The sequence below is a fragment of the Macaca nemestrina genome, chromosome 9, assembly GCF_043159975.1.
Source record: "Macaca nemestrina isolate mMacNem1 chromosome 9, mMacNem.hap1, whole genome shotgun sequence".
NCBI classification, from domain to species: Eukaryota; Metazoa; Chordata; class Mammalia; order Primates; family Cercopithecidae; genus Macaca; species Macaca nemestrina.
Genome location: NC_092133.1, coordinates 38,777,280 through 38,793,134, shown reverse-complemented (window position 1 = coordinate 38,793,134; position 15,855 = coordinate 38,777,280). Strand labels below are relative to the sequence as shown.

General features: G+C 36.2%; 1 protein-coding gene and 1 long non-coding RNA gene across 2 annotated transcripts in view; one reads left to right on the top strand and one right to left on the bottom strand.

The window, feature by feature from the left end:
- The window catches only part of LOC139356220 (uncharacterized), a 138,599-nt gene that overhangs the window by 101,663 nt on the left and 21,081 nt on the right, over positions 1-15,855 (top strand). The gene's annotated exons all lie outside the window — the stretch shown is intronic.
- Positions 5,565-15,855, bottom strand: part of CYP2C93 (cytochrome P450 family 2 subfamily C member 93) — a 28,815-nt gene continuing 18,524 nt past the window's right edge. Inside the window, exons 7-9 of the mRNA XM_011721975.3 lie at positions 13,324-13,511; positions 10,111-10,252; positions 5,565-8,084 (exon numbers count right to left, since the gene is read on the bottom strand). Coding sequence (XP_011720277.2) covers positions 7,903-8,084; positions 10,111-10,252; positions 13,324-13,511 — 512 coding nt within the window. The 3' untranslated portion in view covers positions 5,565-7,902. The remainder of the gene's footprint in view (positions 8,085-10,110; positions 10,253-13,323; positions 13,512-15,855) is intronic.

The following is a 15,855-nucleotide window of genomic DNA, read 5'->3' as shown; positions in this document are numbered from 1 at the left end:
CAATGAGAAAATCCTCAATAAAATACTGGCAAACCAAATCCAGCAGCACATCAAAAAGCTTATCCACCGTGATCAAGTCTGCTTCATACCTGGGGTGCAAGGCTGGTTCAACATACACAATTCAATAAATGTAATGCATCACATAAACAGAACCAATGACAAAAACCACATGGTTATCTCAATAGACGTAAAAAAGTCCTTTGACAAGATTCAACACCTCTTCATGCTAAAAACTCTCAATAAATTAGGTATTGATGGAACATATTTCAAAATAATAAGAGCTATTTATGACAAACCCACAGTCAACATGTCAATATCATATTAATTGGGCAAAAACTGGGAGCATTCCCTTTGAAAACCAGCACAAGACAAGGATGCCCTCTCTCACCACTCCTATTCAACACAGTTTTGGAAGTTCTGGCCAGGGCAATCAGGTAAATGAAAGAAATAAAGGATATTCAAATAGGAAGAGAGGAAGTCAAATCATCTCTGTTTGCAGATGACATGATTGTGTATTTAGAAAACCCCATCATCTCAGCCCCAAATCTCCTTAAGCTGATAAGCAACTTCAGCAAATTCTCAGGATAAAAAAATCAATGTGCAGAAATTACAAGCATTCCTACACACCAATAACAGACAGAGGGTCAAATCATGAGTGAACTCCCATTCACAATTGCTACAAAGATAATTAAATACCTAGGAATACAACTTATAAGAGATGTGAAGGACTTCTTCAAGAAGACAAAGCAAATGGAAAAACATTCCATGCTCATGGATAGGAAGAATCAATATCGTGAAAATGGCCAAACCACCCAAAGTAATTAATTGATTCAATGCTATTCCCATCAAGCAACAATTGACCTTCTTCACAGAATTGGGAAAAACTACTTTAAATTCCATATGAAATTTATGTCTTGGCCCGCATAGTCAAGACAATCCTAAGCAAAATGAAGAAAGCTGGAGGCATCACGCTACCTGGCTTCAAACTATACTACAAGGCTACAGTAACCAAAACAGCATGATACTGGTACCAATACAGATACATAGACCAATGGAACAGAACAGAGGCCTCACAAATAATACCACACATCTACAACCATCTGATCTTTGACAAACCTGACAAAAACAAGCATTGGAAAAGGATACCCTATTTAATAAGTAGTGTTGGGAAAACTGGCTAGCCATATGCAGAAAACTGAAACTGGACCCCTTCCATACATCTTATATAAAAATTAACTCAAGATGGATAAAACACTTAAACTTAAGACCTAAAACCATAAAAACCCCAGAAGAAAACCTAGGCAATACCACTCAGGACATAGGCATGGGCAAGGACTTCATGACAAAACACCAAAATTAATGGCAACAAAAGCCAAAATTGACAAATGGAGTCTAATAAAACTAAAGAGCTTCTCTATAGCAAAAGAAACTATCATCAGAGTGAACAGGCAACTTACCCAATGGGAGAGTGAACAGGCAACTTACCTAATTTTTTCAATATATCCATCTGACAAAGGGCTAATATCCAGAATCTACAAGGAACTTAAACAAATTTACAAGGAAAAAACAAACAACCCATGAAAAATAGGTGAAAGATGTGAACAGAGACTTCTCAAAAGAAGACATTTATGCAGCCAACAAACATATGAAAAAAAGCTCATCATCACTGGTCACAGAAATACCATTTGACCCAGTAATCTCATTACTGGGTATATACCCAAAGGATTATAAATCATTCTCCTATAAAGACACACACACACACATATGTATGTTTATTGGGGCACTATTCACAATAGCAAAGACTTGGAACCAACCCAAATGCCCATCAATGATAGACTGGATAAAGAAAAAGTGTCACATATTGCCATGGAATACTATGCAGCCACAAAAAAAGATAAGTTCATGTACTTTGCAGGGACATGGATGAAGCTGGAAGCCATCATTCTCAGCAAACTAACACAGGAACAGAAAACCAAACACCACATGTTCTCACTCATAAGTGGGAGTTGAACAATGAGAGCACATGAACACAGGGAGGGGAACATCACACACAGGGAGGGCTAGGGGAGGGAGAGCTTTAGGAGAAATACTTAACATAGATGACGGGTTGATGGGTGCAGCAAACCACCATGGCATGTGAATACCTATATAACAAACCTGTACATTCTGCACATGTACCCCAGAACTTAAAGTATAATTTTAAAATAAAAACCATAGAAGAAAATATAGGCAATACCATTGAAGACATAGGTACAGGCAAAGATTTCATGATGAAATCTCCAAAAGCAATTACAACAAAAGCAGAAATTGACAACTGGGATTTAATGCAACTTAAGAGCTTCCACACAGCAAATGGAACCATCATCAGAGTGAACAGACAACCTACAGAAGGGGAGACAATTTTTGCAATCTATTTGACAAAGATCTTATATCCAGAAGCCACATGTAACTTAAACAAATTTAAAACGCAAACAACACTGTTAAAAAGTGGTGAAGAACATGAACAGACATTTCTTAAAATATGATACACATGCGGCCAACAAATATGTGAAGAAAAGTTCCTTAATAATAAATGTGTTATTAGAGAAATGCAAATCAAAACCACAATGATATACATGACATACCATGTCATGCCAGTCAGAACGGCTATTATTAAAAAGTCAAAAATCAACAGATGCTGGCAAGGTTGTGGAGAAAAACGAAAACTTTTACACTCTTGGTGGGAGTGTAAATTAGTTTCACAATGGTTGCATTGTGAAAGACAGTGTTGTGATTTTTCAAAGACCTAGAGGCAGAAATATCATTTGACCTAGCAATCTCATTAGTAGATATATATATATATAATTCTATTATATATCAAAGGAATATATATCATTCTATTATAAAAATATATGCATGTATATGTTTATTGCAGCACTATTCACAATAGCAAAGATATGGAATCAACCTAAATGCCCATCAATGGTAAACTGGATAAAGAAAATGTGATGCATATACACCATGGAATACTATGCAGCCAGAAAAAGGAATGAGATCATGTCCTCTGCAGGGGCACAGATGGAGTTGGAAGGCATCATCCTTAGCAAACTAATGCAGGAACAGAAAACAAAATACCACATGTTCTCACTTATAAGTATTAGCTGGATGATAACACATGGACACATAGAGGGAAACAACCCACACTGGGGCCTCCCAGAGCAGGGAGCCAGGGGAGGCAGAGCTTCAAGAGGAATAACTAATGGATGTTGGGCTTAATACCTAGGTGATGCGATGATCTTTGCAGCAAACTACTATGGCACATGTTTATTTATGTAACAAACCTGCATATCCTGTACATGTACCCCAGAACTTAAAATAAAAGTTGAAAAAAAAAAAAGAATTTGCAGACGTACTGAGATCAGGGAATTGAGATCAGGATATCTGAAATCATCTGCCCACCACTGCCCCTAGTGACTCATTTTGGTGGGCGAGGGAGGAGCTATGGGGATGGACAGAAAGTGGGGCTTTTTAAATTAAAGTGGGGCTTTTAAAATTACAGTTTGATGATGAAATGGGGAGGCAGATTGTTCTGATCATGGTCAAGTAGTTTGATCAGACTCGCCTTCCCATGGATAGCTCTGCCTAAACTGGAGAAATTACTCACAGGAAAACAGTTCATCGAAGTCAGAGTCATCCACATCAAGTAGATTCTGGAGGTGATGCCTATAAAAAGGAATTGCAAGGAGTAAGGTATTTGAGGGCACAGCTTTTCACCAGCACATGCTCTATGAATGGTTTCTTTTACACTCTTTTGCATCTTCATTTTAATATAATTTTCAGGGTAGCTTTGTTCAATAAACACTAAGTATTCTGATTCTATTTTAATGTCTGGATAATATAAGTAGTGCTTTTTTTCAGACATGAATGACATTTTATTAACTGTGGTAACATATATGTAACATAAAATTAAATATATTAATCATTTAGGGTGTATATTTTAGCACCTGTAATTACATTCAAATTATTATGTAACCAACATCACTGTCTCAAGAACTCTTTTCATCTTGCAAAACTGAACTTTGTATCATTAAACAGTAACTACCCGTCCTCAATTTCCTCCTATTCCTAACAACCACCCATATAACAACCCATAGAAAATTTCTGTATCTATGAACTTGTGTATTCTGGGTACCTTAGATAAGCCAGTCACACAGTATTTTGTATGATTGTGATTGTCTTATTTCACTTTGCATGAATATCTTTAAATTTCATTCATGGTATAGCATGTGTCAAAATTTACTTTCTTTTAAGGATGAATAATCTTCCATTGTATATTTGCACCACATTACTTCCTCAATGGTCACTTGTGATGTTTCTACTTTTTGGATATTGTGAATAGTGCTGCTATGAACATGGGTGCAGATATAGCTCTATGATAAGTTACTTTCATTTCTTTCGGATATGTATCCAGAAGTAGAATTGCTAAGTGACATGGTAATTCTCTTTAAAATTTTAAATTCTTTAAAAAAAAAAAACTTATTTGACTACCTAAGAAATTCTGCCAAAAGCAAGAGAGCTGTGAATACCTGAACTATCACAGAATCCTTTCACCACCTCCCACTAATCCAGGGACACCAAGGTTCAGTTTGTCATCATCAGTGGGTTCTGCTATGGAACGCTTTAGAATCACAAGAGTTTACCACTAATCCAGACCTCCAGCAGGATGAAGTTTCTCCAAGTACCCAAATATCTTCTTGCTTGGAAAATTCTGAGGGCCCTGCAGACACCTTGGCCAGTTGGAAAACACCACACTGCACAGATCACTCAGTTGGGTTCCACTAGGCGTCAATCCTGTGCCAGCTGAACATGAAACATGTATTGTATTGAAAGAAAATAATCAATAAAGAATAAACACAATAAGAGTTAACAGCACACAACATGGATGAATCTTGAGGACATTATGATAAATGAAATAAACCAGTTACCAAAAGAGAAATACTGTATGATTTCACTTACATGAGGAACTTAGAATAGTTAAAATCATAGAGATAGAAAGTAAAATGATTGCTAGAAGCTGGGGGACAGGGAAATGGGAGTTATTATTCAATGGGTATAAAGTTTCAGTTTTATAAGATAAAAAAAGTTACAGAGATGAATGAGCATGGTGGTTGAATAACATTAGAAATTAGAATATATTTAATACCACTGCCCTTGTATTAGTCCAATTTCACACTGCTATAAAGAAATACCAGAGACTGGGTAATTTACAAACAAAAAAGATTTAATTAGCTAAGTTCCATATGGCTGAGGAGGCTGCAGGAAACGTACAATCATGGCAGAAGGCGAAAGGGAAGCAAGGACCTTCTTCACATGGTCGCAGGAGAGAGAAGTGCAAACAGGGGAAATGCCAGACGCTTATAAAGCCATTAGACCTCATGAGAACTCACTCCCGATCATGTAACTGCATGGGAGAAACCGCCCCCATGATCCAATCACCTCCTTCCCTCTACACGTGGGGATTACAATTCAACATGAGATTTGGATGGGGAAACACAGCCAAACCATAAAAACACTGTACACTTAAAAATGTTTAAGATAGTGAATTTTATTTATGTGTATTTTATCTTAGCACAAAATTGGGAGGAAAAAGAGTTAATAGCAAAGTGATTAGCAACTCCACTTTTCAGTCAGATAGCATTGGTTCCATTCTGGTCTCTGCACTTAAAATCTGTTTGACCTTGAGCAAGACTCATAACAAAACATCATCTCAGTTATTTGGTGATAAAATGGGTGTAACTGTAGTGTGGTAGGCTGATTAATAACCTCATCTCCTCACAAAATATCCTAATCCTAGCAACCTGTGTACCTATAAATGTATTACTTTTCATGGTAAAAGAAACACTCCAAATGTATTATGCTAAGGATATGACATGGGCAAATTACACTAGATTATCCAAGTGGGCCCAATGTAATCACATTGATCCTTCTAAGAGGGAAATAAGAGGATAAGAGTGGATAGTAGAAGATGTGATACCCCAAGCAAAGGACTCATGAGATGAGGAATGTTGGCAGCCTCTAGAAGCAAAAAAAAAAAAAAAAAAAAAGCGGGGAAATACATTCCCCCCTGAACCTTCAGAAGGAAACAGCCTTACTCAACACCTTGATCTTAGCCCAGTGAAACTGATATTGGACCTTCAAACTTCAGAACTGTAAGAAAGTCATTTGCATTATTTTACCACTAAGTTCGTTCTAATTTGTTATAGTACTCATGGAAACTAACACAAATTTTACATACCTCCTAGGTTTATAAGAAAGATTAACACAAAACATGCAAAATTCCAAAAAGAAATGTAAAGGGAACCAAAAGTTGACTGATGGGGAAAGGTGGTGATGAAGGGAAGATTACAAATTTCAGTAAGGTACTCAATGTATGCCTCATTGAGAAGTTGGCCTTCTGTATAAATGTACAAGAGTGCCTGTTTGTCCACACCTTGACCAATGCTTACATGAACATATTTTCATTTTCCACTCAAGAATGTTTAAAAGATATATAATATATACTTTTTTGTTTTCAAGCTATTTTCATGTTTAATAACCATTTCCATTTTCTTTTCCAATGTGTTCATTAGAATCATTTTTCCATGTTTTTATTATATTGGGGTGGTTCCTGGTATATCGTTTACTAGAAAAACATCAAGTTGTAGAAAATATGTGTAGTATGAGCCCAATTTTATAAAGAACCACACTTAATAGCATATGTATTTGTGTGTATATAATATATACAATGAGTGAATATATATTTATGCAGTCATATGTGTATAGATACATATATACATATATGTACATCAGTACACTTACATAATAGCTTAAAATGCATGACAAAGTGACTTCCTCTGGAAGATAAGCTCACAAAGAGTAATCACTGATGTCCATTCTCATTTCATAAACTTGAAGATAGAAGGAATGGGAATGGAAGACTAGAATTTGATGTGTGTTAGATGTTCAATTGTGTATATTTTGGCGATAAAATGAGGCTAATCACTTCAGGGCCATAGAATCAAATTATCATCACATTAATGATAAGTGTGAAACAATGAGGTATAAATTAGAAAAATAATATAATCTACTGAGGCTTTGCGGAGATTTTGTTCTTGTTTGGGGAGAGAAGAATAACATTCAGAACACATGAGTAGCAATTTGAGAGCATATATTTATACTTAATTCTAAGTTGGAAACATGAAGTAAAAATAATATTTCAAATTTGTATTTAGTGTGGACAGTAACACCTAAGTAAGGGCATGAGTTCTGACACTTAATGTTCATTCCTACCTATCACTTATCCTTTTAATATTTCCCTAAAGGTTAGTTTTGCTCTTTGACAGACCTTCTTTCTCAAATCCAAACCTTGAGAAACTCTAGATAACACGCAGCCAAGAAAGCTTCCCCACCCTCTTTCCCTTTGTCCCTCTCTATGCTTATCATTATGAGGGACAGCATGGCTGATACTCTGTTTCATTTCTTTCTTGCATTATGGACAAAAGAGGAAAAAGCTGAGAATAAGCTAGCAATTAGTAACACTTTTCATTTAGAATATTCACAGAAGAAATGAATCTGAATTATGATATGGTAATCATTTTTCTCTGTTTTATAATGAAAACATTAAAAACTCAGCACAAATTATTAGTATGTGTAGCAGTCAATAAAAGTAATACAGAATATTAATAATAACAGATATATTTATGCAATGACCCAAGCAAGTCTCCTTAATGAAGATCGGATGTTCAATGCATCTTCAGGGAATGGGAAAATGTGATTAGAGGTCAGAAAAGATATCCCTAATACTGGAACTCTCCCTGATTTAAAAAAAAATAAAAAAAGACTTGCAGGTGACAAAAGATCAGTAGCCAGGTGACTTAACCTTCTTCAGACAGGAGTGAAGCAGATCTGGTATGAAGGTAGCATAGAAACAAGTCCTTTGGCAGTGGGAGTGGCATTGAGGGCCTTTAAATCAGTAAGAGATTTCAGGTTAAAGTTCTGTAAAATGGTAGTCAGGAATAAAAATAGCTCCATGCGGGCAAGTCCTTCTCCAACACAAATCCGTTTTCCTGAAAATAATAAACAGAGATTGTAGTTACTCCTTGTGTGTAACTGTGACTATGACAATCTGTTTATGACTTGCACAAATAGAATATGTAGTAAATATCTGATAAATGATTGAGTGTATAGATAGATGAACGGAAGGATGGATGGATGGATGAGTGGGTGAATGCATGAAACAGATGGATGTATGGATGTTTGTATGGACAAATGAATAAAGAATGAACATACTTGCTATCTTTCTAGCTTCTGATCTTAATAGGCACCCTCCATTCAACAAATATTCATTGAGTGTCAGCTCCATAACAAGCACTTCATTAGGCATTCCCACATTATAACAGCTGTTTTGATATTTTGAGTTTCCATCAGTCTTTATAGAAACACTTGTTTCCTGTTCCAAGCCTGATATTCCATGATCTTTCCTCCAACCCTTCACACCCTCTACTCTCAGCTTTAGCCATACACATACTTTATCAATCCGCAACACACCATGAAGTTCAAGTTTTACATCATATTGTTCCTTCTGGTCAAGGTGTACCTTTGTTATGCTGCACTCAGAACACAGGTCAAATTTCATTTCCTCTTTACACTCTTTACAATCCCCTCAAGTAATAATATCTTACACTGTCTAGGTTTCCACAATGTCATATTAATGTTTTCATTGAAGCATGGATCACATATAATCATTATTCCCTATTTATTTATTTTTCTATTGTGCAAAAATGTGAATTCTTGAAGAGAGGTCTCTGACCTTGTCGACTTGGTATCTACAGTGACAAATATAAAGCAGACATCAAAGGTCACAGGATAAAAGAAGGAGATTCCATGGCCAGAGACTCACCACACAAAATGCAGGTGTGAAAATTCAGCATCCAAGATACATGATCATGATTGGAGGAAGTGCAAGATGGTCTGGAATCACAGCAAAGTATCCTACTACATTCCCAATGTTTCTGTAACCCCACGGTTGTTTGGCAAAGGTTCTGACATCCTTTATTTAGAGCAAATGTCTTGCCCTGTCATTTATTACCTCCTTGAAAATGCCAGCTGGGTTCTGCGGCTCATGCCTGTAGTTCCAGCACTTTGGGAGGCAGAGGCAGGTGGAACACTTGAGGCCAAGAGTTCAAGGCCAGCCTGGCCAACATGGTGAAACCCTGTCTCTACTAAAACTACAAAAAAATTAGCCAGGCATGGTGGCATGCACCTGCAGTCCCAGCTATTTAGGAGGCTAAGGCATGAAAATTGCCTGAACCCAGGAGGTGGAGGTTGCAATGAGCTGAGATTGCACCACTGCACTCCAATCTGAGTGACAGAGTGAGACTCTGTCACACAAAAAAAGTAAAAAGGAAAAGGAAAATGCTATACCTTCTCTTACATTTTCTCTGTCTCCTTTGAGGCAGCTCAGACATCATTTCTGTTATTAGAATGTTGCTTAGCTCATTTTATGCCTCACTGTGAGGCATGAGGAGCAAAAAGCACGCAGGTTCTCCCTCTATTGTCTATCACCCAGAAGCTTGCGATTTCCTCTCTCATAGCCCTAGTTCTACTGAAGTACAATGATCTGCTTCCCTAACTTGGCAGTGAGACTCTTTATAGTCCATTCTGTGCTTATGGTTATTTCTTGTATCCTCAGAGTTCAGCCTATGGGGTGAGGGACACCATGTGGAAGATAGTCAGTGGAGTTGTAGACTTAGATATCTTCCTCATGGCAGGTGATGAAAGTCTAAATGAGTCTCACCTCCTATGTGGAGCTCTTGGGTACCTCAGTGATGTATCTAGTGACAGAATTCAACCAACCTACACTTCAGTGTTCTCAACTGGGAAGAAAGGGGTTAACTCCCCAAAGCCCCACTAATCTATCCCAATAATGAGGTTGTATTATGAGGGTGGAGCACACAAGGAATGGAAGTCATGCTCCTAATCATGGACAAAGAGCAATTCTACCAGCCCCAGAGTAGATGCCACATATGTTCCAATAGATTCCCCCAAATTACCTTGTTCCCTAAAGTACAGATGGGGATGAATTTCCATTACCTGCTGAGAAGGGCATGAAGTTTTCACTTTTCTTAAAGTTGCCACTCTCATCCAGAAAGTGGCCAGGGTCAAATACCTCTGGGTTGGGGAATTCTTTGTCATCGTAAAGCACTGAAGTCAGTGATGGCACTATGTTTGTGCCCTGGAAGTAACAGAACAGATAATATGAGTTATAAAGAAGTCCAGAGTTGAAAAGAAATAGTGGACATCACATAGTCCAATAGCATTTACCTTTAGATGAGGAAACTAAGGTCGACCCAGATACAGTAATAAACAGAAATGGGTTTAAGGCCAGTGGCAGAATGTTGTTAAAGGGCTTCCCAATCATATCTGAAAATTTAAGTACTTGGGCACTTGGGTGCAAGCTTCTGAATTTGTTCTCCCTATCATCAAGCTTGGGCAAAGGTGTGTATCCTCACTTCCTGCTCTAGTTCATCATTTCGGTTTTCACACATCTCATATGTTGAGTATGACTTAAAATGGGAGTCTCTGTTGATGCTGGAAATTTCCAGAGTATCTGTTAATAGGACTTCTGTAAGTAAATATTTAATCTACTTTAAAATTATATCTTCTAGGATGACAGCAATAAATACAGTAAGAAGTAAACACCATTGAGGGTTTATCATTAACATGAAGTTTGTTTGTCTTTATTCAAAAATATGCAGAAGCTATTCATTCCAGATTAACTCTAACTTAAATCCACAGAAGGAACAATGAAATTTTAAAAATCATTATTTTTTAACAATTCAGGTCAGAATCATCAGGTCAGGCAAGGATCATCAATTAAAGCTAAAACTACTGGGTGTGAGATTTTGGAAGCAGTGTTTTCACACAGTCTTAAAGTACTGTCACAGATTTTTATTAATGACCTACAAAAAAAAGCAGAACCTCTGCAATAAAGAGCTCTAGCAATCACCACCTTATTAAATGAGAGACTTAGAATAACCTACAATGGCATATGTAATATTATATGCCTCCACCTGACCAATAACATTCAGTGGGATACTATGTCATTTTCTTGCCAAAATCACAACCAGAATCTAGCTCTATGAAACAGTCACACAAAGCCATCTGAGGAACAGGCTGCTGGTTACATGATTACTGGCTGAGACTCTTCAAAAAGTCAAGATACTGAAAGGAAACAAAGAAGGGAAAGGGACTGTTCTTGATTACAAGAGATTACAAACATGTGATAGCTGAATTATGTGCTGTTCCTTGCCTGGATAGCAAATTTCAAAAGAAAAAAAGCCATAAAATAGTCTAGAAAAGTTGATAAATTTAAATACAGGCTGTATATTAATTAATATAATGTTATTATATTAATAACTCCTGGTTGTGAATACTGTTATTATTATGTAGAATAAAATTTTTGTTCTTGGGACATATATGCTGAAGTATTGAGGTATAGATAGATCCTAATATTGAGAAATGGAAGTCTCTCTTGGTTGTGTGCTTTAGTGAACACAGAGACAATTCAAGTCCGAACCGTTATAACAAATTGGTGATTAGAGCAAGCGCCAAAACTTCCTAGTAAGTTGCCAATTCTGTCTTTTCCAGACAAGCTTACCAATATCATTGTTTTTCCCATGAAAAGACAACTTTTAGTTATATTATTTTTAATTTAATGATAATAATAAGTGGAATAGAGTAAGCTTATGGCATTGTAACTATAAACCAATACAGAAACTATATGATAGAAGGCATTACAGAGCTAAAAAGACAACATTTTGTCCCAAGGTTCCAGTGATAGTAGACCCTCAGAGAGCTAAGCTAATATCTGCAGTGAATTTTCAACTGTGTTCACATCAGTTCTGAATCAGGACAGGAGGTAAGTTATTCTGATTGCCTATGGGAGAGGAATGAATCTACTCTGGAAGAAGATAAACATCCACTGAAATTCTGCATTTCTTCATATATAATATCTGGTAGTTAGCCACAAGTTTTAAGTATTTCAAGGGTACAACTGAGTGATCACAAAAAGAAAGTGGAAGAAAGGGAAGACAACAAAAACAGACCCACATTACGGAATCATTTTCAAGAAGTTTTATGCACCCAACATTACCTTGATTTTAAAACCCTGAAAAGAAAATTTTGAGGGAGAAGAACTGGAGACCAACTCTCTTGTAAATAAAAATACAGAAGTCCTGAACAGTATGTAGAAGATTAAATCCAATTGCTCATGTATACTTATGTATATTTAGTGAAGATAGTGAGGCCAATATATAAAATCATACAAACACATTCAGGGAATCAATTTCATAAAATTGTACACATGTTCATCACAAAAATGTATATACAAATAAGACAAGAGGGAAAACTTCCCTAATCTGATAAGGAATATCTGCCAAAATCTACTGAAAGCACCATTCTCAATAGTGAAACATTAAACCTCCACCCCTCCCTGCAGATCAGAAATGAAACAAGGATGACTTCTATCATCAATTCTGTTCAACACTATTCTGTTCTGTTTAACACTATTCTGAATATCCTAGCCAGTGCAATAATGCAATAAAGATAAATCAAGGACACAAGAATTGGAAAATAGTAAATAAATAAAATAAATATTAACCCAGGTAGCAGAATAAGGTACATGGAAATTCCAAATGCATCTGCAGACAAAAAATGATTAGTAGTTTGTGATGATTAGTAAATTTAGCAAAGGTGCTAGGTATAATGTCATCAGAATGATGAAATATATTTCCAAATACTGGGTACAAAGAAATGAAAAAGGCACTTTATTTATAAAAACAACAAAACATTATTTATCTAGGAAAAATTCAGCAGAAGAGTTGCAAGTCAGTGCACTGAAAACAAAACATTACTGAGAAAATAGAAGAAAGCCAATAAATTGAGAGCATAATCATATTCATGAATTGAAAGTTTCAACACATTAAGATGGTCTTTCCAAATTGAACTGTAGATTTAATGTAATCCTGATAAAAATCCCAAAACAGTGTTTGAGAAATTGACACCAATATTTTCAACAATTATTTGAAAGTATAAACACAGAGTAGCCCAAACAATATTAAAGATATATATTATACAATTTTATAAATCTTTATAGTCCCAAAAGAAATAGCAGAAAGTCCATCAAGCCACCACGTGTATAAGCTTTGTACTTCTCTCATCTTGTGTTGGTAGAGGATTGGAACCACACTGGGAATTTGAGAATTTCAAAAGCACAGAAGTACGATGTAGGAGAAACAAGCTTACCTTAGGGATGAGGTAGTTTCTGAATTTAATGTCAGAGGTCACTGTATGAAGCAAGCCATTGGGGATAAGGTCAATGTATCTCTGGATCTCATGCAATACAGCATCCATGTAAGGCATGTGGCTTCTGTCCTGCATGCAGGGGCTCCTGTGTCTGCCAATTACACGGTCAATCTCTTCCTGGACTTTAGCTGATAAGACACAAGTAAGAGCTGATGAAAAAAGAAGATATGTGGCACATTTGTCATAGCAGTGAATGGCTCATAAACCATCAGGTAGGGGTCCCAACAGCATTACAAACATGATTACATGCCCAGAACCATATAGAGAATTGCCAGAGTATGGATACATACCAGTCTCCTACAAAGTAAGCATCACAATGCATAAGCATGCTCCTATAAATTAGTATACATGACAATTCATAAAAACATAATAAGTTATTTCAAAAATAAACAACATAAGTCAAGAAATTACAGTGCTCACAAAAAGAAAAACAGAAATTCAGTATTACATGTATACCAACATAATATATGGGGTTCAAAATTAAACTAATTTTGAACAGTTTAATTTTGAACAATTCAAATTGAATTTGAAATTCAAACAATTCAGTTTGAATTTTGAAGAATTCAAAACTGTAATTTTGAATGAATTTATATATATATATGTATGTGTTTTTGTGTGTTTGTGTAGGAAGGAGGTGTGCAATTAGCTGTGGTACTCTCTTCATTCTTACACTTCCCAAATGTGGCCACTCTGAGCATGCTAGCACTTTCTTCTGAAATTTATATTTATATTTCTAAATAATGACTCTCTGTTTCTATTGTTTTCCTTAACAATTTTTAGACAATATTTAATGGTTTACTGGTATGAGAGATAATAATTTTCATCTCTGTCTTCACCCCATATATAGACACACATCCACAAACTGATATATACACACACACACATATACACATAAACACACACACAATTCTCCTCCCTCTATTTACCAGAATACCTTAGGCCATAATTTCTGGTTATATCAATATTCATTCTTTACATATTTCTACTACATATTTACTCTTTCTTGGTAAGACAATGATAATATGATTACATTTTGTACTTGGTACTTTCTTGGATTTAACAGTGTCTTTTTACATAAATCATAGTTTTCCATTTTCAAGTCAGAATTGTTTCCAAATGCTCAGGCAGATGTTTCAACCTCCTAGTAATAATTTACAAATCATAGAGAAATCTCAGACTATTGCTCTCCTCTCTTTGGTCCTTGATGTCTCCTCCCACACCTGTGTTATCCACCTGGTCCATTCTGAAGTGCTTGTTTTCTAGGCCTGGTGCCCAGCAGCCTCCCTGACACTCTCATTCTCCTACATGAGATTTCCTAATTCCTGGAGATCATGACTTCTGACATGGTTTCTGACATTTGGATGGAACACAATCTCTATTATTAAAGAAAGGGTAAAGTTTGTGGCAAACATTCAAGTCTCAAAATAGCCTTTTTCTATTAATATACAAGGTAATATTTATGCTTGAGAATTCTGATACTGTCTGAATGTTAATCATTTATATATGACCTGATATATCTCTCTGAAAGGTTTTGATTTTCCCTTTAATCTTGGTGTTCTGAAATTCCATGACCCTCTGTCTTGGAGTGGATGTTTTTGTTTCATTCCCTCTAGTGAACATTTGTGGATGAGGTGATATTCAGATACCAAAATACAGAGGTCTTTCCTAGACCTTTGTATTTGGAGAGTTGTTTCCTCTCTGAAGAATACATCTGGCTGATAAATTTCAAGAAGGAAGAGGGTGAACAATTTGAGTCCCTGAATTCAAGGAGGAAACCCTTTCTGTACCTTTCTTTTGAGCCCTACACCTCACACTTTCCTGTCGCTGCCTAGCGTCCCTGAGTACAGAGCTTATTAGGCTCAGTTACTCTAGAGAATGAGCCTCCCTTTTCCTGTGGGGGATCATCAGTTACCTGAAAAAAGGAGCTGTGGGGGAAACCTGGGTGAGAGAGCCTCCTTTTTCAACCTCATTCCCTACCTTTTCTGACCCTCGATACCTCTTATACTGAACCCTATGGTATTGTAGTGATACAGATTAGTGTTTCCTTGTGATAAATTGTCCTCTTCTAACATTTATCAGTTAACTTCTGATATTGAAGTTAAGTTACAACTTCATCCTCTGTGCTGAGTTCATTATCACCCCTCTAACTGCTTGCTGTGTTTCAGAAATTTGTCAAAGACTAGTTGGCTGTTGCCTGTTCTTCTCACTTTTTATTAAAAGGCTAATTCTGATTTCTAATTAGGTTATTGAAATTTCAGTGACATCCTGACACAGGGACAAAAAGTATGTTATCTGCTGCAAAACCGAAACTCTTTAAATATAAATTCTAAAGAAAGGTGGAATTTACTCTAGAGGTAAATTCTAAATAAAAGTTGCTTGCAAAAGATAAAATTATTAACCCTCCTTCAAAAAATTCCTATTTTGGCAAACACCAGTTTTATGAAACATACTTCTGGAATAATAAAATTCCTT